The following is a 25988-nucleotide window of genomic DNA, read 5'->3' as shown; positions in this document are numbered from 1 at the left end:
CATCAGAAAGGACAAAATATTTTTTAAATTCCTAAAGGTGTTTGTAAGATGATACCAGGTGAGACAAAAGTAGGTTTTCAGTTGTGGGTATGTGAAACAAAGAGTTTATTCTTGTGTTATTACTTATTACTTATTGTATTTATTACCTTCCTTACAAACAACCGGAAACTTACTTTTGCCGCACCCTGTGTCATCTGGACGTATCACCTGTGACAGGAGTTCTCGAATCTAAGAGTTCGACAAGGCTGTGACCAACCCACTACGCTGCCTCAGTTTCCACAGATGTAAAAATAAAAATAAAAATACTTTCTTTAACCCACTTAGTGAGGAGTTAGGTCTCCAGGTCGGTGCCATACAGGTGCCCACTGGAGAACAGAGTCTCGCCTTGGGCAGCTCAACCCTGCAAGTTCTGTCCCAGAAGGGAAGCTGATTTGCTTATGAGGGATGGTGACTGGGGTCCACCTGGGCCTGTGTCCCTGGGGTCTAGGAGTTTGGCTACACCTTCAGATTGTACCCGGATGCATGAGTTCCATTCAAGACTTCCTCTGGGTCCCAAGGACACAAGTGCACAGTGAGCTCCATGTTCACTGTGGTGGGGCCACCCCAGGGGGCAAGGGTGTCCGTAGTTTTACCTGCCGTTCATGAAGCAGGACCCTCTGTGCTCAGTTTTACTGTATATTATCTGGCTTGCTCGGAATGTAAGAAAATGACTTAAGAAGAATTTCCACGAAGCCCTGTGAGTCTGGTGTCTTTTCCGCTTCTCCCCTTCTACTCAAATCTTACTCATTTTTTAAAACTTTATTTTGACCTAATTTCAGACTCACAGAAAAGTTGCAAGGATAGTACAAAGTATTCCCACATATTCTTCGCCCAGATTCCTCAACTATGAACATTTTTACCAAATTTTTTCTCTCTCTCATATACATTTTCTGCCCTGTTTAAGAGTAAGTTGCCAAAATAATGCCTTTTTACTGCTAAAGACTTCACAGTGTGCTTCTATATAAAGACATTTTTTCTCACTGCCACAATACAATAATCAAAATCAGGAAATAGTGTAAATGCAATACTGTTATCTGCTCTGCAGTCCTTATATGTCTCCAGTGATCCTAGACCACTACACTAGACCATGGGTTCCATTCAGTCATCATGCATCTTTAGTTTCTTTTCATCTTGGGACAGTTCCCAAATCTTTGTATTTCGTGACACTGACTCTTAAAGAATGACCAGTTATTTGTAGAAGGTCCCACAACTTGGGTTTCTCTGCTATTTCCTCATGATTAGACTCAGGTTAAACATGTTTGGTGATGTTGTACCCTCCTCTGAGCATCCTATCAGGAGAGTCATGCTGTTTTTTCGTCTCATGACTGGTGATGTTAACTTCGATTTCTTGGTGAAGGCAGGCCTCTGCCAAGGTTCTGTACTGTAAAGTTACGCGATTTCCCTTAGTAATTAAGAAATAACTTGTGGGGAGCTACTTTGAGGCTGTGCCAATATCTGTTTTTCTCCAACTTTCACCTACTAGCTTCCATTGACGTCTCTTGCTGGGAACAATTATTATGATGATGGTTGCCAAATGATTTCTAATTCCAGCACTTATCCTCATTGTCATTCCACTGTCAGAAAGAATCTCTGGTTGATTTTAAGCTCACTACTCTAAGCTGTAGTACCCCCAGCATTTGCTCAGCAAGTCCTCGTCACCTGTCTGACCATCCCTGAATAGATACATTGAACCCTAGCTGATCGGTGTTTAATTTGAAGGCTGCCAGCACTCGTGCTACAGTTCCCCTTGTGCTTTGGATGACTCCTGCCCGTGAGCCCATCTGCTGGGCAGCCATGTCCTGAGCTGGCTGGGCAGGGCGGGGGCCCGTGAAGTGCGTGAGGCTGCTGAGGGGCTCTCCATTGGCTGTCACTTCTCGCCATGGGCTTGTCAGCCCCACCAGCCCTGGCTGAGGGCTCTCCATTGGCTGTCACTTCTCGCCATGGGCTTGTCAGCCCCACCAGCCCTGGCTGAGGGCTCTCCATTGGCTGTCACTTCTCGCCATGGGCTTGTCAGCCCCACCAGCCCTGGCTGAAACACGGGGCCCCGGGAGGCCTTGCTCCAGCTCACTCCATTTCACATCTCCTCTCCTTCCTGGGCTGGAGAAATGGCCCTTCAGGGACAGAGCAGCCCTGTCGGTGATGAAGCTGGGAGTGGGGAGGCTGTCCCAGGAGGGCAGCCAGGGTGCCATGGCAGACGGACTGACGCGGGCCTGCGGCCGGAGATCTCCTGGAGAGCCCGGGAGCCCGAGGCTGCTCCGCCGCCCACAGCGCTGAGCCAGCCTGGGGCCTGTCCTGAGTGCTCTGCTCCCCATGATGGAGCCGTCTTCCCTTCCCTTTCCCGAGAGCCCCTCAGCACCGGCTGAGGCAGAGGTCCAAGTGGGCAAGGTGAGCCTTAGCTCAGCCCTTCCACCTCTACCCCTCACCTGTTTTCCAGTCATGTGGGCTATCTGATTGATTCAACAACTGAGGGGCAGAGAAGCGAGGCATCTCGTCCAAGACCACCCAGCTAGGCATGAACAAAAACAGGATATGAACCTGGTTAGGTTGGGTTCCCAAGTTGTGACTGACTGTATCATGCTGCCTCTCCAGGTGAAAACTCCTAGGAGGACTTCTGGGACCCAGGTGGACTTCCTGGAGGAGATGCTGATTGTAGAATAGGCAGGTTAGGGATAGGAGGTCTCCGGAGATACCTCTTGGTCAGTGGTTGGATTCTTCCAGGGATGGGGAGCTCATCACATTCCCGGCAGCCCCCTCCATTGTGGGGCAGCTCCCCTGTGAGAAAGGTCCTGCATTAGGTGAGCTCAGGCTATTCCCTGGCCTTCCTTCCCACACAGTTCAGAAGGGCTCAGCAGTTGGGCAGGTAGTCACACCTGGGAATTAAAACTCTCAGGGGACCTGCTGTCTACTCCCTTTCCTCTTTGTCCCGCCTCTTCCAGCTTGAGGGCTGTTCCACCTCATGGAGTTGGCGATATTCAAATAGGGGATGGAACAGGCTGGTTTCTGAGTGGGCCTTGAAGTCGCGTACAGTCAGTGAGATAACATGGGGCAGCCAAGGCCCACTGGCCGGCTGTGCGGACAGTGAGGGCTAGGCTTTCGGCTGGGAGTAAAGGAAGCCGCTGGAGGCGGCCCCCCACACCTGGAGGGACCCCTTCTGCAGAGTTTCTCTTGGGATGGTGGTGGTGAGTATTTGCCAATGAAGATTTTCATGGTGAGAAACTATGTCCAGAATTCAGCCTCTAAAAGCCAGTATGAGAGCAGAAGCCAAAAGCTGGGCATCCTGGGATTTCTTCCCCTATTCCTGACCGTTGAAATAGCCTGTTTTCTCACAGCCTCAGTTTTCCCACCTGTGCTATGGGTGTGCTAATGCTCATCATTTCCTTCGAATAGCTGATAGGTTTTTCCTATATTGTTTGGAAAACCTACAATGTAATATTATTACAAGCCATCACTCAAATAACATTTACTTCAACTTCTTTAAAACACACAAGAGCTCTAAAAGATCAGGTACTATATTTGTCCCCAGTTTACAGATCAGAAAGGTAAGTCCCAGAGAGGTTGAGGAAGCTGCCCAGTGTTGCTCAGCTAGATGTACAGAGCTAGGATTTGAACTTGACTGTTCTGGCTCCTAAGTCTGTACTTTGAACCATGACAGTGTGTTTGTTGCTTCTTGGTAAATTGTGTGGAGCACCTTCTGTATTCCAGGCAGTGAGGGGCTGGGGGAGGCCACATGGTGAGGCAAATTCACGCCGATAGCTGGGCGTCCTCGGTTCTTTTGGAGAAGTAGGTAGGAGCTGGCAGAATCTCAAGACTCCGGAAAGGTGGCATCACCAGATTGTATTTCCTGGTGTTGATTCACATGACTGGGTCAGTTTAGCAGCTGGTAGTGAGAGCTGGAAAGTCCAGCATCCCAGCTGAGACTGACCTGCATCCATGGCTGGAGGCCTGGACTCACTAGCAGGCTGCACTGAGGGTCCACAGGCCAGACTTCGGAGACTGCAAGTCTTGGCAGGGCCAGGTGGAAGGGCGAGGGCCTTCCCCTGGAAACCCTCCACCGGGGCAGCCACGTGCTCTTCCCATGACATCACGTTGCCTCCGAACACATGAGGCCAAGGATTCTTGGAATGCCTGATTCACCCTGGAACAAAAATAATACCTCGTACTTGTAATGTGCCTTTGTTCCCCAAGGGCTCTCCAGGGCTTGATTGTGTTGTAACTTCAGAGCAGCCCTGTGACCCAAGCAGGAATGCAGAGGATGTGGAAACCCACCTAATGGGACTTATATTCCCATTCTGCAGGTGGGAATACTGAAACATGGGACTTGGGTGGTTTGCCAAAGCCACTCAGCAAATGGAGCTGGACAAGGTGGGCCCAGAGCCCAGAGCCCTGGCTTTGCCACTGGGGTCGAGACGAGGGCCTTGGAAATGCCTCGGCAGTTGAATGAGACTGAGTCCCATCTAATACCCCAAAGAAAGCTCTTTCCCCATGGCCTTCTGGGCTGCGCCAAGATGGCGGGAGGTGGCAAGGGCCTGCAGCTGCTTCTCACCTCCCCGAGAGTGTAGCAGCAGAGCCAGAGGGCCACCCGAAGCTGGACCCCACCCCCAGCCCGGCCCTCCAGCCCCAGCCACAGGAACTGGCAGGCTGTGGCGAGGAAAGGATTGTTCCCATCACAGATGGAAACCCAAGGGCCACACGTGGCTTCTGTGGTTTTCCCCAGACGCAGTGGAGCCAAGGCTGGAAGGCCGGATTTCCAAACCTCGACTCAGAGCTCCCGTCCAGAGCGCTCCCAGGCGCTCCCTCCCATGGGCCTCGGCTTCCCCGTTCCCTGTGCCCTCGGCTCAGCCTTGGGCCTTTGCTTCTGCAGATCTGGCCCACGCTGCCAGCCCACAGCCCCTTCCCCCACAGGCTCTGGCCAAGGCCTAGGGTCCCCTGAATGGGTTCCAGTGACTCAGCAGGGGTGTGCAGGATGCCCCAGGTCCTCAGGACCCTGGAACAAGCCTCAGAGTCAGGAGGCAAGAGAGCATGGTGGTTAAGGACATGCATTCTAAGGCCAGACTGCTTCATTCAAATCCAAGCTGTCTCTTGCAAACTGTGTAGGCTAGGGCAAGTACTCACCCTTTCTGTGCTTCACTGATCTCTCTATAAACGGGGTTGGCCGTAGTCTGCCCCTCTTAGGGCTGAGTGAAAGCCATGCCTAGCCAGGCAAGCAGTTAGTGCTTCATACATGTTAGCGTGCTTTTTTTCCTTGTGATCTCAGGTCCAGTCTCGTTCCTCAGGGCAGCCCTCTGGCCAAGGCTGGCTTCATGGGTGGGCACTCTGAGCAATGACACAAGGACCCACCTTCAGAAGAGCCACCCTTGGTTTAGGGCTCTGCTGCAGCTGTCCTGAAATTCTTAATAGTGTTTAAACAAGAAACCCATGTTTTATTTTGCATTGGGTCCCGCAAATTAAGTAGCTGCTACTGCCTCCGGACCAGCCCAGGACAGAACCCCTGTGCTGTTCTCTGCTTCTTTCTGTCATGACTTTTGTCCCTGGTTGTACCCAGATACATGTTCCTGTGATTAATGGATTAGCATCTGTGTCTTCAAGTGGATTCTAAGCTCCATGAGGACACAGCCCTGTCTCTGTGTCAATGCTGTGTCCCCAGGACCTGGTGTATTTCAGGTTCACATGAGCATGCATGCATGCCCAACCCCGTGCCAGACCCTGAGGGAGATTTAGAGAAGGTTCTGCCTCGTCCCGTGGTGATCAGACCATAATCACATTAGGAGTCTGGAGAGAAGGAGGGACATTGTGGGGGCTAGGGAGGCTCCGGGCAAATCCTGGTCTTGAAGCCTGGATTGGCATTAGGAGAGGTGTTGAGAGACTCCTTAAGGACAGCTGTACAGTTTACATCACCCCCCCCAACTTCCCTGGGGAGTGTTCCAGGAGCAATGTTGCCTTGGGCAAGCCCATTGGCACCTGATTAACCTCCAGGCAGAGCAGAATCTCAGAACATGCTTAATTAACGAAGCAATAAGGAACCAGCCTTCTCCCTCATCATGTTGTTAGTTCATTTATTACGTAGTGAGTGAGAAAAGTCTCTTTTCGGCCTTCAGGGCACAGAGGTACCCATCAGACCCACTCATTTCCAATCCAGGGCATCCCTTTGGCCAGGTAAATAAACATCTGGTTTCTAAAACTTCCAACCATGCACTGAAATGCTGAACTTCTTGCGTGACCCTTTGCCTTGGCTGGCAGACATCTCAGTCTTGAATGATTTCCTGCCCGACTCTAGGTGAAAGGAGAGTCCCATGGTGTGTTGGGGTGGGAGAGACTAAAGCTTGGCTGACGGTCCGGGCAGCAGCGGCGTTCCTGAAGCACAGGGCACTCTCCTCGGGGGACTGGCTCGAGACCCTCATAGCGGTCGGAAAGCCCACGATGGCCCTGGCGATCACAGGGTGGTTCGGTTGTCAAGGCTTTGTAGTGATGCCCTCGGTGCTCCAGAGACCTGAGAGAGCACCGAGACCGCAAACAAGCAATGGTGAAATCCAGTCCTAGAGTGTTTCGGGCAGCCCCTGAGTGTAGGAACCCAGAACGGAGTTCCAGGACAAGCTTCCCACCAACTAGCTGGGCAACCCGGAGGGAACGAGGCAACCTCTCTGAACCTTTGTTTTCCCATCTTTAAAATTGTCATGCTATCACTCAAGTCACCCTCGCCAGCCACCCCTGGCATGGGAACACAGACCCAGAGAGGCGAGATCACCGTGAGCTACGCAATGGTGAGTGGTCAGGTCAGGCCCTGCACTGGCTGCCGTCTCACAGGCCTGACAGGGAGTGTCTTACAGAACAGACTCGGGGGAGTCCCATCATCTAATGCAGCCCCAAGTGCATAGTAGGTGCTAAGTTAATATATGCTTTTCCTCATTAAGCTTCACAGTCATTCTGCAAGTTGGGGGGGGTGGGTAGTGAGGTGGCACCTTTACATCCAGGCCCACCTGCCAACACCAAGCTCAGCAGCAGCCCCCACGACCCCCACCCCTCGCTCTGGCTCTTTACTCTCGGCTGGGACAAGGAAGGTGGGACCCGGGCAGGGCGTGGGTAGGTGGGCAGGAGTGGAGGCGCCTAAGCTCCAGAATAAGCAGTCATCACTTTTCCTGAAGACGAGAAATATGAACCCATGCATAGTTTCAAAACCACTTGCCCTAGGAATTTTGCTTTCAGAAATTTTTAAGCAGACCTACAAATTATGTGGTAAAGTGTCCGACATTAAGGGAACCATAATAAGTCAGTGGCCCTCAGAATATCTAGTTGGGAACAATTATGAAATTTAAAAAAAAAAATGAACAGAGATGTTTGTCTGCATTGGGGCTGCTGTTAAAATCATATTTTAAAACAAAATCTGAAGTTATTCTCCCAACACCTACCTCCCAAAATGCAGCTGTGGTGTTCTGATAATTTTATTTTTAATAAAAGAGAGAAATCTTAGAGTGAAACAAAACATCTGATTTCAGAACCCAAAGAAGAAAGAATAAACTAAATGAGTGATGGAAACAGTACACTGACAATTTCCATTCTCAAAAAGAAGCATTATTCTCCTAACTGCAGGTGTTTCAGTAGCACAAATGGAATATTCATCTTATCTCCTGAGCCATTCCTCCCCACCACTGCCACCAAAGACAGTTCCCCCAGAGAGTAAGCATAACAAGCAGTCAGGGAGGGGGACTCCCACCTGTGTGCTTGCAGGGCTGCAAAGCTGCGTGTCTACTGTGTCTCCAAGCCTGGATCTACCTATCCGGGTACCGGAAACCAGTGTGTCTCCCTTGCCTGCCGCTGGGACCAAACGCGACTAGTCCCCAACCTAGACAAACCTAAACCCACAGGTTCTGTGGTGAGCAGCCAGTTGGCCCCTAGAGCAGGGGTCGGGGGAACCTATGGCTCGCGAGCCAGATGTGGCTCTTTTGATGGCTGCATCTGGCTCGCAGACAGATCTTTAATAAAAAAAAAATAATGTTAAAAATATAAAGCATTCTCATGTATTACAATCCATTCATTTCCTACCGCTCATGTTCATGGTTGTGGGTGGCTGGAGCCAATCACAGCTGTCCTCCGGGACAACACCAAATTTTTATTGGATAATGCGTAATCTACATGGGTCGTTGTATGGCTCTCAAGGAATTACATTTTTAAATATGTGGCGTTCATGGCTCTCTCAGCCAAAAAGTTTCCTGACCCTGCCCTAGGGGAAGGTGTCGACAACACCCAGGGCCAGCAAACACGGAAGGGAGAGGAGCTGGTTTGGGCCAGCTCAGCCAGTGACCACTGATGAGTGTTTGTGAACGGCCAGAGCAGGGAAGCCTGGATCTGCATTGTTAGGGACCAAGGCCCAGCCCCAAGTTTGTTCCAATGGGCAGGGCCCTCGTAGCCCTTTCCCAGGCCAAGGATGCGGGCTTCATGGGGCTGTCACCACAACAGGTCACAGCTGTAACTCAGTCTTTCTCTCCTGAGAGGACTGGATCCGAGAGCAATGGGGAGAGACAGGAGGTGGCCACTGGGTGCTGTGACGAGTGGCCAGGCTGAGCCTGGAACCTTTCTGAGGAGAGACAGGAGGTGGGCACTGGGTGCTGTGACGAGTGGCCAGGCTGAGCCTGGAACCTTTCTGAGCGCCTCTGCACGCTGTCTGTGTGGGACATCGCCTTCCGGAGCCTCCTCTGGCTTGCCCTGCGGCACACTGAGAATGAAGGGGAGCCCTGAGCAGGGAAAAGGAAGAGGGAGGAGAAGCTTTGTGCCCCCTGCCTCCATGGCATCCGTCTCTTCCCTGCCCTTCCTGGAGCCACCCAGCCATCTTCTATACCATCGAGAGCATCAGCCTTCCTCCGTCTGACTCCTTCTTGCCTGCCCAGTTAGGAGGGGGCCCTTGAGGGCAGACTCCCAGGCCTCACCTCCCAGCCACAGGCATCACCCCACCTGTGCAGAGGACCTGCCAGTCGGCAGAGTGTGTCTGGGAAGACCAGTCAATGCCCAACAACCCGGCATTCTTGTCTTTGCTGCATTGACGGGGCTGGCTGGCTCCAAGGTATTTTGAACTTAAGGGGACATGGAATTCTAGGCCCCAAAAAAATATTTCCAGGGAGGACCAGTAGAAGCTCTGAAAAGACAGCTGAATTCTCTCTGAGTGTTTTATCTTCCCCAGCCCCACCCCCAGCCATGTAGCAATTACCCCTTCCTCCTCCAGGTAGAGGGAAGACTTTATGTTCGATTTGAGGGGAGGGGTGGATTGGGGGCAGAAAGAGGGAAATCCCTGATATGGTAACTGGGAAGCCAGTTTCAAGACAAATGCTGGGAAGGGCTTGGTCAGCCATTCTCTGGGGGCATTCCTTGGGCCGTAGCTGTAGGCACCACAAAAATTCTTAATAAGGATGACAAAAGTTGTGAGAATCAAGCATGATCTACCAGGGAATTTCCAAGGTTCTTCTCTGGGCATGAAAATTACTCACCCTCGAAGAACAAAGACAGTGGAAGGAGAAAGGGCCAATTAGTTGAAAGTAATTGAAAAATAAAAGTAGAGAGAATTCACAAGTCACAGTCAGATGGCACCCCGGGGAGTCGGGGGGCGTGTGTGGAATTCCTTTTGTGACTAGTTCGTGATTTCTGGGAGGAACCTGGCTCGGTGACTCTGCTGAAGAGACCTGGCTCTTCCCTGGGGGTCCATGCTGGTGACCCCTCTTTACTGTCAATGCAAACTGACCATCTTCCAGAACTTAAAGCCTTGGGCCCGTTGAGAGTGAAACCAGACAAGGTTGGAAAAGCTGAGTTCAATGTACCAGGCTGCTACAGGTGGTTCTATGACTCTTAAATTACTAAAGTCAATGCAACAACCAACCCCCTGAGCATTATACCATAAAAACAAACACAAGGGGACTCCAAAAGGTGGGGAGAAGGCCGACTGGCTGGGGACCTTGGCACCGGAGGAATGACACAGTGGTGACTTCCTTGAGTTTTCTTCTTGGCCTCTTAGATCCTAGACTTGGAGTTAAAGAAGCTGGCAACCCAGAATGCCAACAGGCACAGGCAGAACCAGAGAGCCCGACATAACCCTGCCCTCTCTGGGCAAAAGACCAGGAAAGGGGCAGATCGCAAGATAGGAAGCTCTTAGACCATAGCTGCTCTGCTCTAGGCAAATGCCCCAGAAAAGACTGATTCCATTCCCACACGTGCCAGCAAAGGCCAAGTGAGGGCTTGAGGTTCCACCCTTCTCCCCAGGTTGTGAGAAGAAACCCCGTGTCAATGTGGGGGATCCAGTACTCCAACCCCAGCCAGCAGTGAAGGGGACACCCCTTAGGTGTCAAAGGAAGCCCAGGGGGGAAGCTCTGAGGCGGGGCAGCCCTCCCCCCTTGGAGCAGGGCCAGAGGAAAGCAGAGTCAACGCTTGACTACGTCCAGAGTCTCGTCCCATAATACCCAAGATGTCCAGGTTTCAGCCGAAAATCTCAGCTGAATGGAAACAGACATAGATGGCAATACTGAGATGACAGAACTGTTAGAATCATCCAAGATAGTAGGAAGGCCGCCAACATAAAAAGGCTTCAAAGAACAATTAGGAATGTACTCGCAACAAATGAAAAATAGATCTTGACAAAGAAATAGAAGAATATAGCAAAGAACCAAAAGAAAACTTAATAGTCACATAGAAACCTCAATAGATAGATAGGCTCAACAGCCACATGGAGGGAACAAAGGAAAGAGCGGGTGTGTTGGAAGCTAAAACAATCGAAATGAGCCAGCCTGAGCCACAAGAGAAATTAGACTGGGAAAGAATGAACAGTGCTTCATGTGTCCTCGGAGTCCAAAAAGTAGATGTGAAAAAGGGTGGGGCTGAAGAATTACCCCAAGAAATAATGGTTGGAGAGCTCTCAGGCACTGCCGATGGGAATGTAAAATGGTGCTGCCTCTCTGGGAAACAGTTTGACAATCCCCTCCCCCCACCAAAAAAAAAAAAAGAAAAGAAAAAGAAAAACAACTAAATCTGCAACTACCCTACAGCCCAGCAATGGTGCTCCCAGGCACTTATCCCAGAGAAGTAAAAACTGTGTCCACACAAAAACCTGTACACAAGTGTCCCGAGCAGCTTGTGCATACATAGCACAGAAGCAACAGAAGCAACCGGATGTCCTCCCGCGGGTGAATGGTTGGACTTGGGTACAGCCACACTGTGGGACACGACTCGTCAGCAGTGACAGGGGCTGAACTACTGATATGCACCACCACTGGAATGAATCCCCAGGAATCATCTGAGTGAAAAAAGTCAATCCCAGTGGGTGACGTCCTGCGGGATTCCTTTCATATAACATTCTCAAGGTGGCAAAATGGTAGGAATGGAGCCTAGATTAGTTGTTCCCTGGGGGCTAAGGAGGAGGAGGTGGGAGGGGAGTGGGTGTGACTGTTAAATGGGGACATGAAGGCCCTTTGTGGTGATGGAACTCGTCTGGATCTTGACTGTGTCAATGTCAAACTCCGGGTTGTGATCTTGGGTGTAGTTTTGCAAGACATTACCATGGAGGGACATTGAGTAAAGGATACACAAGATCCCTCTGTAATATTGCTTACGACTGCATTTGACTCTATGATTACCTCATAAAAAGTTTAGGAAAATAAATTCATGTTCATTTTGAAAAACCCAATGTTAATATTTTGGTGTGTATCCTTCCAGATTTTTCTATGCCTATAAATGTTTTCCTTAAAATATAGCGCTGCCCTGGCCACTGGCTCAGTAGTAGAGTGTCAGCCCGGTGTGTAGAAGTCCCGGGTTCAATTCCTGCCCAGGGCACACAGGAGAAGCGCCCATCTGCTTCTCCACCCTTCCCCCTCTCCTTTCTCTCTATCTCTTTCTTCCCCTCCCGTGGCCAAGTTGGTCTGGGCACTGAGGATGGCTCCATGGCCTCCACCTCAGGTGCTAGAATGGCTCCAGTTAGAACGGAGCAACCCGCAGATGGGCAGAGCATCGCCCCCTAGTGGGCATGCCGGGTGGATCCTGGTTGGGCGCATGCAGGAGTCTGTCTCTCTGCCTCCCTGCTTATCACTTCAGAAAAATACAAAAAAAAAAAAAAAAAAGGCACTGTGCTGCACATATCCCTACACGTGCTTTCTTCCATCAACAAGCGTAAGCTCTTTCACCACATTCTGAATTGCTCCACATTCAGTTTTTTGCTGAAGACGGTTAGGAGAGTTTGCTGCATACTCTCTTGTATCATTTTCATTTTATTCCCTGCACATGTATTAATGAGCATAATGAGAATCAAAGTATTTGTTTTAAATCAAGGACTGACTCAAAGCCTCTGTAATCTCAAGGACCTGTCATCTCATTCTCCTCTGTATCCCCAGGCCCTGTCACAGAGCCTGGCACCCAGGAGGGGCTCAGTGAGGGTGTGGAAAGAATGACCCAATGAGCAACTCAGTGAATCGCTCTTGTAGTGTTTGGATAGAGGCACCGAGCAGCCTACCCAGTGACCCTCTCTGCCTCTCCTCTTTGGTTTGCAGACGACAGCAGAGACCCCCAGGAGGGAACAAGCCCCAACAGCATGGTGACCACCAGCCGGGCAGTGCCAAACACAACAGGGACCACCAGAAATCCTACCAGGGGGGCTCGGCCCCCCACCCCTCAGGGAGGCCCACCCATCATGGCTACAGCCAGAACCGGCGCTGGCACCACGGCAACATGAAGCAGCCACCCGGCGACAAGGGGGAGGAAGGCGCCTACCACAATGCCAAAGAGACCATGACCATGGAGAGCCCCAAGCTCGAGGACATGCTGGGGGACCCCGAGCACAGCGGCCTCGAGCCCCCCCGCAGCCCCGACGGCCTGGCCCCAGTGGCCTCCGAGGGGTTGCCCCCGCAGCCGCCGGGAGCCCCCGAGGCCGAGACGGAGCGTAAAGACAGTGTTCTCCCGGAGCGCGTGGGGGAGCAGCCCAGAGTCACCCTGCTCCCGTCTTCCAAAGACAGGCTGCGGCGGAGGCTGAAGGAAAAGGTACCGGTAATTGAATTTCCGTTGTTCTCTTACACCAGGGAGGACGGCGTGAGGTAGGCATGTGGGTAGGGAGGCACGGGTCTGAGGAGCCCCAGGCCGGTGGCCAGCTCTGCAAGAGCCCCTCCAGCACATGGCAGCTCCTCACCTTGCGGCCCCTCAAGAGGCCCAAGTGGACCCTTCGGTTCCAGCCTGCAGCTACGAGGGGAGGGGAGGAAGAGGCCCGTGCCTGAGGCTGGTGGGAGGGTGTAGGGAAGTCTTGGCTCTTTCCTCCAGCATTCTCTGGGGTCAGATATTGCCCTGTCCATGCTAAAAGCCACTTGGGGAAACGCGGGCTTGTAAGATCAGAGGGCCTGGTGCTTCTCCTGAGGTGAGTGCCAGCCAGGCTGTGGTCCCCGCCGGGGTCAGAGCACAGGTGAGTAGGACACAGCGCGAGCAGGGCTCAGCCTGTCCGTTCATTCCCCCCTCGCCCACCAGCAGCCAGTGAAGGGAGTCAGGGAAAAAATTTAAGGAGGCCCTCACTCCCGGCATCAGAGAGCTTGGCTCACAAATTCAGGAGGAGACACCCCCACGCCTCCGGAGGAGAGATGAGGGTCTGTCCCCGGAGGCACTGTGCTCCCCCAGCTCCCCTCCCCGGCCCAGGGCGAAGGCAAGGTCACCTCAGGGAGGAACCGTTCCTCACAAAGGCCTCATGGAGTCCTCCTGCAGAGGCTTTGGGGGGAGCTCCAGGTTCTGAGTGCCGCCCTGTCCTCTCCCTACTGTCTCTGCTTCCACCTCCCTCCCCAGCGGCCAGGCCCAGGCCCATACTCCAGCAGGATAAGCAGGTCAGACCCCTTCCCCAGTCAAGTCTTGAGGCAGAAACGCTGCTCCTAGCATCCCCCACCCTGCCGCTCCCTGTGGCCCTGCAGCTGTCAGATCCTGCAGGAAAACCTCACTCATTCCCTATGTCCCAACGCAAGAAGACTAGAAGAAGTTTCCAGCTGATGACCAGTGTGCGGTCATCGCCGCAACAGCTCCCAGGACAGACGGCTACAGCCCAGCCGGGAGAGAGGGTGACTCACTAAGTTCTCTCCAGGCCTACTAACTCTGACTACAGTCCTACAGAGTGAGAATGACGCAGGCTTGGGGCCCAGCAAACATTCTGCACTCTACCTTTGACTGGCTTGGTGACCTTGTGCAAGTTATCGAATCTCTCTGAGGCCATTTACTTGTCAGTAAAATGGGTATAGTATTAACCACCTTGCAAACAGACTATGAAGATTAAATGTCATAACATATGCAGAGACCCTCGTGCATGGTTATTATTCCACATACAGACCACTTGTCCTTCCCTGAGGCCCAGGTGTTTAGGCAGTGGGGTGGGTAAGGGCCAGAGGAATAGAACAGATAAGGTAGAGCCATAGCACCCATTCTCTGGCTTCAGGACCCCCCTCAGTTGAGGCTTCCTGGACCAGAGGACATGGGCTCAGACCATGGTAGGGCTCGGGGAAACCTGGAGACCTTCTAGTATAACCTCCTCCTGTTGCCAGTGAGGAACATGAGGCCCAAAGATGGAAACCGCTTCCCAAAGCCGTATGGCTAGAGGCAGAGAGCAGATGCTAGAACCCCCAGCTGTGCCTCCCAGCCCAGAGCTGTCCTGGTGGAGAACAGAGGGCAAGTGTGGACCTCACTTTGTGTCCCTAATCCTGCCCTCACACCCCAGCCATTAAATTGGTTGTCTTCTCGGCCACCAGCCTCTTGTGTTTGAGTAAATACGTCTGGGACTGCCAGGTGCCCTTCTCTGCCTCCCCCAGCCTGGCTCAGGTGCGGTGGTGTTGGAACCTCGTGAGGGCGGAGGGCTTTCCGCCGGAAATTTCCCTCCTAGCAGTGCCACTCGTTTCAGTGACACATTGGAGGATTCCAGGGTGTGTGTGTTTGTGGGTAGAAGGCCAGCACAGTCTCCAGAGGACACAAAGCCAGAACTGTGTCCACAGAGATCCCTATGCCCAGAGAACACAGCCACCCTTGACCCCTGGAAACCTAGGGCTACTCCACAGGCACCTCTGACCAGCATAGCAAGCATTTTGTTGCTTTTTATTTGTTTGTTTGTTTGTTTTGGAGACAGACAGAAAGGGAGAGAGATGAGAAGCATTATCAACTCATAGTTGCAGCACCTTAGTTGTTTATTGATTGCTTTCTCATATGTGGCTTGACTGGGGGGCTCCAGCCAAACCAGTGACCCCTTGCTCAAGCCAGCAACCTTGGGCTTAAAGCCAGTGACCTTTGGGCTGAACCCAGCAACTATGGGTTTATGTCTATGATCCCACGCTCAAGCTGGCAACCCCGTGCTCAAGCTGGTGATCCCACACTCAAGCTAGATGAGCCCGCACTCAGGCCATGACCTTGGGATTTGAGCCTGGAGCCTCAGCATCTCAGGCTGATGCTCTATCCACTGCACCACTGGCCCCAGTCAAGCTTAACAAACATGTTGTACACCACCTTCCCTCCTGACCTGGTCTTCTTGCCCTCATTTTCCCTTTAGCCCAACTTTTTTATTTGTTATCTTATTTAATCCTTTATAAGTCCTATTAAATAATTTCTGGATTGAGATCTTTGATGGACAAGTGGACCAACAGAACCAATATATATATGAGAATCCAGGGTAAGTGGTAGAACTCACTAGAAGGCTCAGCTCAGGATGTCAAAGAGTCCAAGGGAAAAGTCAGCAGAGAGCCATGGGGCTTGAGGACCCTTGGTGGAGATCAGCGTGCCTGGCGGGAATCAGACCCCAGGTTCTGGAAGGTAGGACTGGGTCCTCTCTGGGGGTGGCAGCCGCCCCCCAACGGCCACCCCCCGACACACAGAAACCGTGGCTCCACTCAGGCGCGACTCGGTCTGTCTCCCATGCCCCAGGATGAAGTGGCCGTGGAGACCACCAGCCCGCAGCAGAACAAGATGGACAAGCTGATCGAGATCCTGAACAGCATGCGGAACAACAGCAGCGACGTGGACACCAAGCTCACCACCTTCATGGAGGAGGCCCAGAACTCGACCAACTCCGAGGAGATGCTGGGCGAGATCGTCCGGACCATCTACCAGAAGGCCGTGTCTGACCGCAGCTTTGCCTTCACCGCTGCCAAGCTCTGCGACAAGATGGCGCTCTTCATGGTGGAAGGGACCAAGTTCCGGAGCCTGCTCCTCAACATGCTTCAGGTAACCCGACACCAACAGCTGCGCCGCCGCGCCCCCTCCTCCCGCCCCCGGTGGGTTATTACTAGAGAGAAGGCTGCAAATTCTGACCACGGTTGAACTTTCCCCAAGTTCCACCCTTGCCCGATTAATTATAGAAAATAAAAAGGCACTCAGGGGGGCAAGGGATGAGTGGCCGGATTTACGTGTGTTTGTGTGAGTGCTCCATGGTTACGATGGACCAATATAATTTTATAGGTGCGTCATGTTTAACCAGCCTTTCCCTCTTTCTATTTCCATGATAAGAGGGCTGGCTCTTGGTCTTAACCAGGCTCTGCTTTGACCTCTCCACGTCCGAGCAGACACGAACTGGCTGTGGACTTCTCTCTTTCCTTCCTCCTCCTCCCCAGGACCAAACTCCCCTCCCCCCGACTCTGGAGGTGGTGCAGTTGGTTGTGGCTGGTGCTTAGATCTGGGCTTCGAGCAGGAGAGGTTTCGTCTGTCCGCCGATGCGCTGAGCTTCCTGAAAAAGGGGAGCGGGATGATTTCATACTGTCTTGTTCCTTTGGTGCTTTCCCACTCACATTCCCTCCACCCCCGAGAACTTCGTCTCTCTCTGCATTCTTTCCTCCGTGGGTGGCAGAGTCCGCGCTGGCTTCCCTGGTGTGGCCACGTGGTGGGCGTGGGCGTGGGCACCGACACTGGGCCCAGCAGTTCTGTTTCCTGAGGGAGGAGCTGGGGACTGACACCTGCTCGTCTGTTGTGGGTGGCAGCAGGTGAGCTGCTGGCCCCAGAACTGGTGGCATCAGGGGTAGGTAGCGGGGGACACGACACGGGGCCCTGGGGCTATCCTTGGGGACTCTTGACTGGAGAAAAGTCATCTGTACTTTTACTCTGAATGCTAGGTCTGTTGAGATACGAACTGGGTTTCCAGTCCAGGGAAAGTAACGCAGTAGCTCGGAAGTTCTGAAAGCCAGAACGGGGAGAGGCGACCTGCAGGTCTGTCTTAGCCAAGGTGACCCATGCGATGGGTCATCCAAAGCCCGCCACTTCCGAGAGTCAGAGGAGGTCTACGCGTAATTGTGCCTGGATACCAGGTATACACTAGGATAGATGGTCACCCTGGTCTTAGTTACTTGGCTCACGGTCTGCTGTCTTTTACTGAAGAACAGGGAGGAAGGAGCCCTCTCCCCATGCTGCCCACGGGGCTCCCGCCATCCCCTCTGTCCTCTCCTCTTCCCGAGGAGCCTGCTCACTGCAACCTGAGCCCTCGCTGGCCAGCCAGGGCCGTGTCTCGGGCTCCAGACCCTGATCGGGTTCCTATTCCTGGATCGCCCACGCTCCCCTGGTGACGAATTCCCGCATTACCTGAGGGATTTGCACGTTGAGCCTGTTCCTCGCAGGCCGGAATGTCCTGGGAGAGTGTGGAGGGTGACGGCGGGGGGCAGCCGGTCTGCCGCGTCCCACCAGACACGGGGAAGTCAGGGGTGGCTCGGCCCTCGGCCTTGGCTTCTGTCCTTTCTCAGGAAGGGCCAGGATAGGGCAAGAATTCTAGACAATGGCTTCCTGATCCAAGTCAACCTAGCCAGAGCCAGTGGCAGACAGACATACAGGGCGTGGGGTGACACACACAGCCAGGAAGGGCGGCTGACCTTAGGGCCACTAGGTCAGGCATTTCTTCCAGTGACCCACAGTGACAGCAACCTGGACACAGTCTCCAGCAGAGCATCAGTCCTGGCAAATGCTCACCCACAAGAGGGGTTCCATGGCCCTTCACTGGCCTCTCCACTCGTCACAAAGTGGACTGGCTTAGGACAGCAAGAACAGAATCTGACCTGTCTGGCTGTGCTGAACATAATGACTTCCTCTTTACACTCCCCAGCTGATGACTTCTCATGGAATTACTGTGCTGGGAGAAACAGTTCGCATGGGGGTACTGTGCAGAAGAGTACTAACTTGAAGGCTGGGAAACAGGGTTTCCCAACCCAACTCACGCTGTCCACCAGGCTCGGCCCCTGCAGCTTTCACCAGGAAGGTGCTTGGCTGCCCAGCACTCGGTGTGGGCCTGGGGGTCCCGTGCGGTGCAGCCGAGCCAGCCCCTGGGAGGCTGTGAGTGGCCCCACACCAGCCTTTTCCCTTCTCACCCTCCCCTGCCGGACCTGCCACTGGCACAAACCAGTCCTGGGTCCCCTGGTCCTCATCACCCCATTCCGCGGCTCAGTGATAGGGTGGTCAACCCTGCGGATGCCACCTTGTCTCTGGGGCAGAGAAGAGGTATCGCTCCCACAGCTGCCACTTGCCTGGGTGGAGCATTTGTGAGTCAGGTATTTAGAAATCTACATGTCCCCCCTAGACCCCGGTCTCCCCCTCTTCACCACCTGCAACCCCAGCTTTTATACGAGCCGAGGAAAGAGCCCTTGGTCATAAGCCGAAGGCTCGAGCCAGGCACGCAGGCGTCCTGAGTCACTGCTCAAGGCCCTGCGGGCTCCCGTGGAAGGCAGGCTGGCTGGCTGGCATGAGACCAGCCCGCGGCTCCTGCAGACGCCCTGCTCACAGGACCAGAGGAAGCTGCCACCAGCGCTCTGCGGCTCCTCTCTGCAGCTCAGGAAGTGGCGGGTTAGAGTAGGCTTTCTGGGCAGCGTAAGGCGTGGCCACACCCCACCCCAGACTCACAGGTACAGAAAGCTCATCAAACCCCACTTCCCTTCTGAAGACCCGCGGGGTGTCTTTTTTCACCGGCTTTCGTTTTCCGGCCAGTGTGCTTCATGCCCCTTTGTTCAGACAGTCCCAGGCCCGGCCCCCAGGTCCTCGCCCTCTCCTTCTCCCTCTGGGGTTCACGCTCAGCTTCTTCCACTCCAGGCCCCCTGCCCCTGGATCCCAGCCAGTTCAGTGTAGTGGCCTCTGAGACACCCCTCGTGGGACCGGGTCTGGCTGCTGCCTCTGCGTCCAAGCTCCGAGGCCCAGCCTGATGACTGACGCTGGCTGGAGGAGCCCAGGGTGTGGAGTGCCCTCTGAGCACAGCGCCCAGCAGCTGTCTGTGGAGGTGGCCCTCCCTGGCCAACCGCTCCTGCCGCCTGGCCCCCAGCAGTGGGAGCTCGCGGCACGGGAGGAGGGGGCGGGCTCTGAGAGAGCGGACAGACGGACAGACTCGGCAGATGTGGGAGGGCTGCCTGCCAAGTTGGGGTACAGCCCCCGTGGGGAGGGAAATGGGGACAGGGGGAGGTTAAAGGGCCTTTAGCCCTTCTCTACCAGACTTAGCATTGTCGTCTCAAGGAACCCAGAAGCACTTCCCTCGGGAGCTATGGCAATGCCAGAGACTCGCCCTGGGGTCTCAGTGGACCCCTGTCACCAATCCCACAGCTCCAATTAGTCTTCAGTTTTTACATCTAAATGGAGTCTTTCTGTCGGAGATGTTTTTTTCTTGGTGATGTTCTTATAACTAAAATTCTACTTTACAAATAAGCATTTCTTAAATGTCTGTTACGTGCCAAACCAAGCGTGTACGTTAGACCAATTCTGAACTTGCATGTGCATGAGAATCACGTGGGATTTCACTTACGTGCAGACTCGGATTCAGTGGGTCTGGGTGGAACCTGAGGTTCTGCGTTTCTTACCAGCTCCGGGATGGTGCTGGTGCTGCCGGCCCTGAGGTTCTGCGTTTCTTACCAGCTCCGGGATGGTGCTGGTGCTGCGGCCCAGGAACGAGGCATCGATGACTGAGGCGATGGGGCAGTTTCCTAGATGCACCAGCTGAGGCGCAGCCTCTTTTTGGTGTGATTGGCAGAAGCAGGGACCTAGCCTGGGACTGTTGAGTTTCGGCCACCGGGTTTTCTCTAGGCCGCTGGTTCTCAGCCTAGCTATCCATTAGGGGCCCCACCCCCCAGACCACTGAGTTAGACTCTTCGATGGGCCTGGAACCCTTGTTTAAAGGCGATTCTGTGGTATAGCAGGTTGAGTACCGCCGTTAGGAAGATATTCCAAAGATGCCCTGACGGTGCCACCCTTGTCACTTCCAAACCAGCTGGCCCTGCCTGTCATCTCATAAACGAGTCAAGAACTAGGTACCAGGTCCTGGGCTCTTTGCTGAGTGATGTGGATGAGCTGGTAGGAGAACCCCAAAGCTGGGGACTTTGGCAGCTAAGACATCCTATCCCTTTGTCCAGCCTCAGTTTCTCCTCTGTGCAGTGAGGAAGCTGGCCTGGACCATCCCAGAGGCCCTTGTCCATGCTCCTCACTATCACCCTGAGGTTTCAGGTAAGCCCGGCGGGAGGCCCGAGCTGCCTGTGCTCCCCCAGTGACCCCATTTCTGTCTGTCATCAGCTCTGCTCCCAGGCCCTTTTCCTTGGCCTCGGATGTTTGTCGGGGCAGCTCTCCTGTGTTTTAGGAATCATAGAGTTTGTGACTTGATTTCTAACTTCCAGGAGGATGTGGGCTGCCCAGGGGCTTTGGGTTACAGAAATCACCACAACTCTGACTTGATCCTCACCCGGTTATTGCAGTACGGTAATGGGGAGGGGCTCCAGTTTCACGGCAAGGTGAAGAATAAGCATGCCTCTTTTTATGGGACATGTGGAATGACAGGAATGGGAGGCCTGAGCCCCCTCCGCCCAGCGCTGCCCTGTCACCACCCAAGCCTTCCACTTGGGCGCGGGGTGTGCTCCTATGCCGAGCTATGCTTGGGTAGTATAAGTTCCAGCCCTCCTCTGTTGAAATGTGTGTGCCCTGTTTAGCCAAGAGGTGTCTGCATCTGAGCTATGCAGAGCAAAGTATTATTAGAGCAGGCATCAGTGTGTCTGTAACTAAACCCAGCTCTCCCTAGCAACCGTTGCCAACAACACCTCTAACAGAAGGATGCGATACCTTTTTTGAAAAAAAAAAAAACCCGCTCATCTCAACCAAGTCGTAAACATAGCTGGGCTGTTGGGAAAAGACAAAGCAAAATCAGAATCTGGAATAGGGCCAGACTTCAAAATAAATTGCTCTCTGCCAGAACCTTTTAGAAAACAGCCCCTTAAAAAATTGACCTTGGGCTAGAGACAGATGAACTCTTCAGAGTTTCTTGCTAGGTCACCATTAAGCCTTGGGTTTGGTGCTTTTGATATACAGAAACTCAATCGAGGGGTGGCAGGGGCTTTAGGGGTCCTGTGGGGTCTCTGGGAATGACTTTAATGGTGAGTTTTAGTGCCAGAAAGGACACTCAAGATTTTCTGGTCTTGCTGCCCCTATCAATAAATCAGAATATAAGATACATCTTCAGGGCTTGTGTGACATGGCCGTCCCCTCTCCTGGTGCCACTTTGGCCAGCTAGAGCAGAGGGCCTGGACCAGTCCTCTAACTCTAGTCATAAGGGGGGATCTCCTTTTCTCCTGCTCATCTCAAGGTCTCAGGAAAACCAAAGGACTTTTACCTAAAGTATAGCGTTCCTAACGCTGTCTTTACAGAGGGAAGGAGAAAAGGGCCTGACCGTGCAGCTCTCACTAGCTCTACGTTGTGAACTACTCAAGGACGGGACTCCTGGCCGAGTTCTCAGGGGCCCCCAGCTCCCGGCATCGCGATCTGTACGTGACGGACGGTCACTAAGTGCCTGTACAGGGAGGGGCGGAGCTCTCAGTCTTAGGCACCTGTGCTCTCTGCTGTGTGATGGGCTTCTCAGCTCTCCTGGGCACTTCCATGCCTGTGAACGTAGGGGTCCTCTCTCCAAGGTGGGTTCCAGAACAGAAATCCTCCCCCTCATTGACAGATAAGGACAGTGGCCGGACATAGTACAAGCCCCCCCCAAGGCAATGGGGCTGAATGGGCAGTCAGTCCAGCACCCGAGGTCTAGGCTCCCATGTCATGCTACCCCCCCCCCATAGGTTACAAGGGTCAGAAGCTTGGGAAAATCAGATATCTGCCTCATGAAGCTATCAGTGGGGATTCCAAAATTCATCCATTTAGAATAATTGCACGGCATTTCCTGTGGTCTCTCAATCTCTGAGCTTTCTGGGCCAGTGGAGGGCCTCGGGTGTCTAAGGAAACACCTTCATGTCTCCACGTGCTTTATCCAGATGAACCCCACAGCTGTCCCCCCCAAGGCTCGGCTCTGCCCCTCGCACACTCTCCCCCTGCTCAGACCTCCTCCCTCCCTTCTGCACACCCACCCCTGAGCCGACGTGCACTCTAGGCATGTAAACTAATTTTACTGTTGGCCTACGCCTGGCATACCCAGGGATAGAAGCACATTGTTCTGTCCATTCCAGAGCCCGAGCAGAGCCATGGGCTGGACCCACCCCGAGCTCCCACCAGTGTTGCTGCAAATCAGGAGAGTGAAGCAAAGGGCCAGGGGACAAGGCAAGCAGCTTTCCCCGTGGGCAGGTTGCGGAGGGTGATTTTGGAGGTCCACCAAAGGTCTCTTAAAAAAAAATGCTGCTCCACCTGCTGGCTGGCATCTGAGCGCCCTGTGAGTCGTCTGCCCTTGCTGAAGGTCATGTCCTGCGAGGGCCGTGCAGAGCTGGCACGCACACTCCCCAGGGTGGGCACTGGCGGTGTATCTCACATGTCATGGGAGACTGATTGTCACAGGAGTTTGGGGAGAGCTTCTCCCGATGTGTACCAAGGCTCCTAGCCCGGAGCCACAGAGGGTGGGAGCCTGCTGTCTCCTTGCTGGACTTGATGCCCACACTTACTTTGGCATGAGTGAATTTTACCTTCTCCCAATCCTCATTTCTTTCTCAACGAACACTTGTTGAGCACCTGCTGTATGCCACACACAGGCTCTGCCATGTGCGTGCGTCTCTGTTAACCACCTGCCCCTCCCTCTTCCCCCGACTTGCACGGGGCGGATGCTCTCCCAAGTCTAGGTGTTTTGTTCAAGACCCCTGCTAGAAGGCCTCATAGCGAGCACTCTGTTCAGTTTCGGGGTGGGGGGTGGGGTGGGGGCATGGTAGCTTCTGAAACTCCTTCATCTAAAGCCCCTTGGAAACTTGGGAATGTTCATTCAGACAGAATCAGCCCATGATTTTATCAGGAGGGAAAAAAAGCATTTTGGTTTTTTTAATCTGAAAGTAAGCAGAAGAAAGAAAATGATCATTGACTCTCAGTCAATCCCAGTCACCTTTGCATTCCTCCCACTGTGCCAGCCCCTAGTAGGTATTCAGTGGGCATCTGGTGGCTGGTCCCAGAAGCCTCGGTTCCGTGGGGACCAAGATGGGCAGTAACCTTGGCAGCAGAAGGGAGGGCAGCGTCTGCTCTCTCCCGTATCTGGGCCAGGGGAGTGTACCTGCTTCAGGAATGGTTTCACCATCACCTGTGTCCCTTGCCAGGCTGTGTCCACTTCCCCGCGCACCCTCACCCTCACCCTGGCTTCATTTTTCCTGCTAAATCCCCTGATAGAACTTGGCTGGGCGCTTCCCTGTCTGAAGCTGCCACACCGAGGCAGGCCTGCAGATAAGTGGGTTATCGGAGAAGGCCAGCTCGGGTGTCCCGGGCCCCGGAGGGTCACCCCTGGTTGGCTGGCAGCTCACCCCAGCACTTCCCCCAACCCCAGCCAGGCCAGTGGGAGACAGCAGATCCTCCCCCACAGCTCAGTGAGGGCCGGCCCCTAGCCACCGGTGGGAATCCGAGCTATGCTAAGCCGCTCCAGATCACAGCATCGCTGCCCTGCCCGGGCACAGCCGGCCCAGACAGGGCGCCTCTACCTGCCGCGGCCACTGCTGGAAAGCCGGCACCGCCTGGGCTGATGGAAAAAAACTCCCTGCGGGTTATGTAACTGCTGCGCGCTGCCCTGTCCCTGGCTCCCCAGGGAGGCTGCAAGCCACCACAGAGGGAGAGTGCTGGACCCTGGCCAGGGAAGGGGTGGCAGAGGGTCATTCTTCCAAAGGAAAGCAGGGTCTTGAGTGATTGCCCGAGGTCCTCCTCTGGGCCCAACCAAGGTCTTCTAGGCCCCAAGGAGATTGGAGTGTTCCCTACAGATGCTTGCGGGGCTGGGTGGCCTGCCCTAGCTGCATAGCCTCGCGGAGTGAGGAAGGCATGTGTGGAGAGCCAGACCTGGAAGGCGGTGTTAAGAAGAAAAGTGAAGGGCAGTTTCGTTACTGGTTGTTTGGTTTGGTTTTCTTATTTGGTGATTTCCTTTCCTTGTTTTTGACAGAGTCAGAGAGAGGGACAGATAGGGCCAGACAGACAGATAGGGAGAGAGATGAGAAGTATCAGTTCTTCGTTGCAGCACCTTAGTTGTTCATTGATTGCTTTCTCACGTGTGCCTTGACAGGTGGGGGTTGGCTACAGCAGAGCGACCCCTTGCTCAAGCCAGCGACCTTTGGGCTCAAGCTGGCAACCCTGTGCTCAAGCCAGATGAGACCATGCTCAAGCCGGCGACCTCTGGGTTTCAAACCTGGGTCCTCCTCATCCCAGTCTGACGCCTTATCCACTGCGCCACCACAGGCTGGTGATTTAAATTGTGCTAAATGTATGCAACATGAAATTTATTATTTTTACAATTTTTAAGTATATAATTCCATGGTACCAAGCACAGCAACCACCCACCGTCTACCCCTGGGGCCCTCTCATTGTCCCAAGCAGAACTCCTGTAGCCACCATCAGTAACTCCCAGCCCCTGACAACCTCCGCTCCACCTTCCATCCCCGTGAATGTGCATGCCCTGTGTGTACTGCATACAAGTAGAATTGTGCAATAGTTGTCCTTTTGTGTCCAGTTTATTCCACTTAGCAGAATGCCCTTCAGGTTTATCCATGTGTGAGAATGTCCTTCTTTTTCATGGCTAAATAATATTCCACTGTACCGCTATACCACATTTTGTTTTTCTATTCAGCCATTATTGATGGATACTTGGATTGTTTCCACCTCCTGTAAATAATGCTTCCATGAGCATTCAGATTCAAGTATCTGTTGAGATCCTTCTTGCAATTCTTTTGGGTACAGAGCTAGAAGTGGAATGAACACCTGAGTCATTTGGAACTTGTTTAACTTTCTAGGAACGGCCAAACTTTTCCAAGTTGGAGGGAAATATAATGAACCAAGACCCAAAGAGCTGATGCAAGTGAGGCATGGTGGATTACTGCCTTACCTGGAATCAAGGGAGAGTCAGAGACAGTCTATACGGTAGAGCAAGTAGGAACCTGAGCGGCAAACGGGTTTGGACTTTATGCAGTAGGACTGGGAGCCATTGTTGGTTCTTGAGCAGTAGCATCCCAAGATTAATTAAAAATCATAGAACAGTAGAGATCTAAAGGAAGGTTCTCCAGATTATCCATGCAACCCATCCCTGTTATAGATAAGAGGCTCGAGACCCAGAGAGGATGACAGAGGCTGTGCTTCCGGAAGACATGAGTTATAGGATGTTGTGTGTGGAAATATTTTGCATTGGAGAATTAGGAGTTATAGGTGACCACAGTTGTCTCTTTTGTGAAGGGAACACGCATGGATTCAAGCCTGTCCCTCAAGACTCTAAACCGCAATGCAGGCCTCCCTCCCCACCACCCTCTCAGGAGCCTGCCTCGGCCGGGGCACATAAAACAGTAGTGTTCCAGCCACCACCCCCGCAGTCCAGAGGCTGCAAGCTGGGGCTGCCCACCATACGGAGTGTGGGCCAGTAGGAGATTGTGTCTCTCCTTCCCCGTTCCTTCTCCTTGTGCAGGGGCCACAACGGGCTCCACGAGCTTCGAGAAGGAGAGAGCAGTCAGTATTTTTGAACTGGAATCCACGTTCAAAGATGCACAGGCCTGTGTTCCAGATGAGGCACCAACCACAGGGCCTGCTGGACACCTGTGAGGGGAGTGAATAGGGCTCGA

The 25988-nt window shown here is 53.3% G+C and overlaps 1 protein-coding gene across 6 annotated transcripts in view; it reads left to right on the top strand.

Annotated features, from left to right (window-relative positions):
• The window catches only part of CTIF (cap binding complex dependent translation initiation factor), a 274127-nt gene that overhangs the window by 167452 nt on the left and 80687 nt on the right, over window positions 1–25988 (top strand). For 4 of the 6 annotated variants that reach the window (XM_066352399.1, XM_066352395.1, XM_066352396.1 and 1 more), the window contains 2 exons: window positions 12552–13044; window positions 15928–16227. In XM_066352399.1, the coding sequence (XP_066208496.1) occupies window positions 12552–13044; window positions 15928–16227 (793 nt within the window). The remainder of the gene's footprint in view (window positions 1–12551; window positions 13045–15927; window positions 16228–25988) is intronic. The other 2 variants (XM_066352400.1, XM_066352398.1) reach the window with 1 other exon arrangement.

The sequence above is a fragment of the Saccopteryx leptura genome, chromosome 11 (genome assembly GCF_036850995.1).
Source record: "Saccopteryx leptura isolate mSacLep1 chromosome 11, mSacLep1_pri_phased_curated, whole genome shotgun sequence".
NCBI classification, from domain to species: domain Eukaryota; kingdom Metazoa; phylum Chordata; class Mammalia; order Chiroptera; family Emballonuridae; genus Saccopteryx; species Saccopteryx leptura.
The sequence above is the reverse complement of the archived record's forward strand: the minus strand, read 5'-3'. Positions and strand labels throughout refer to the sequence as shown.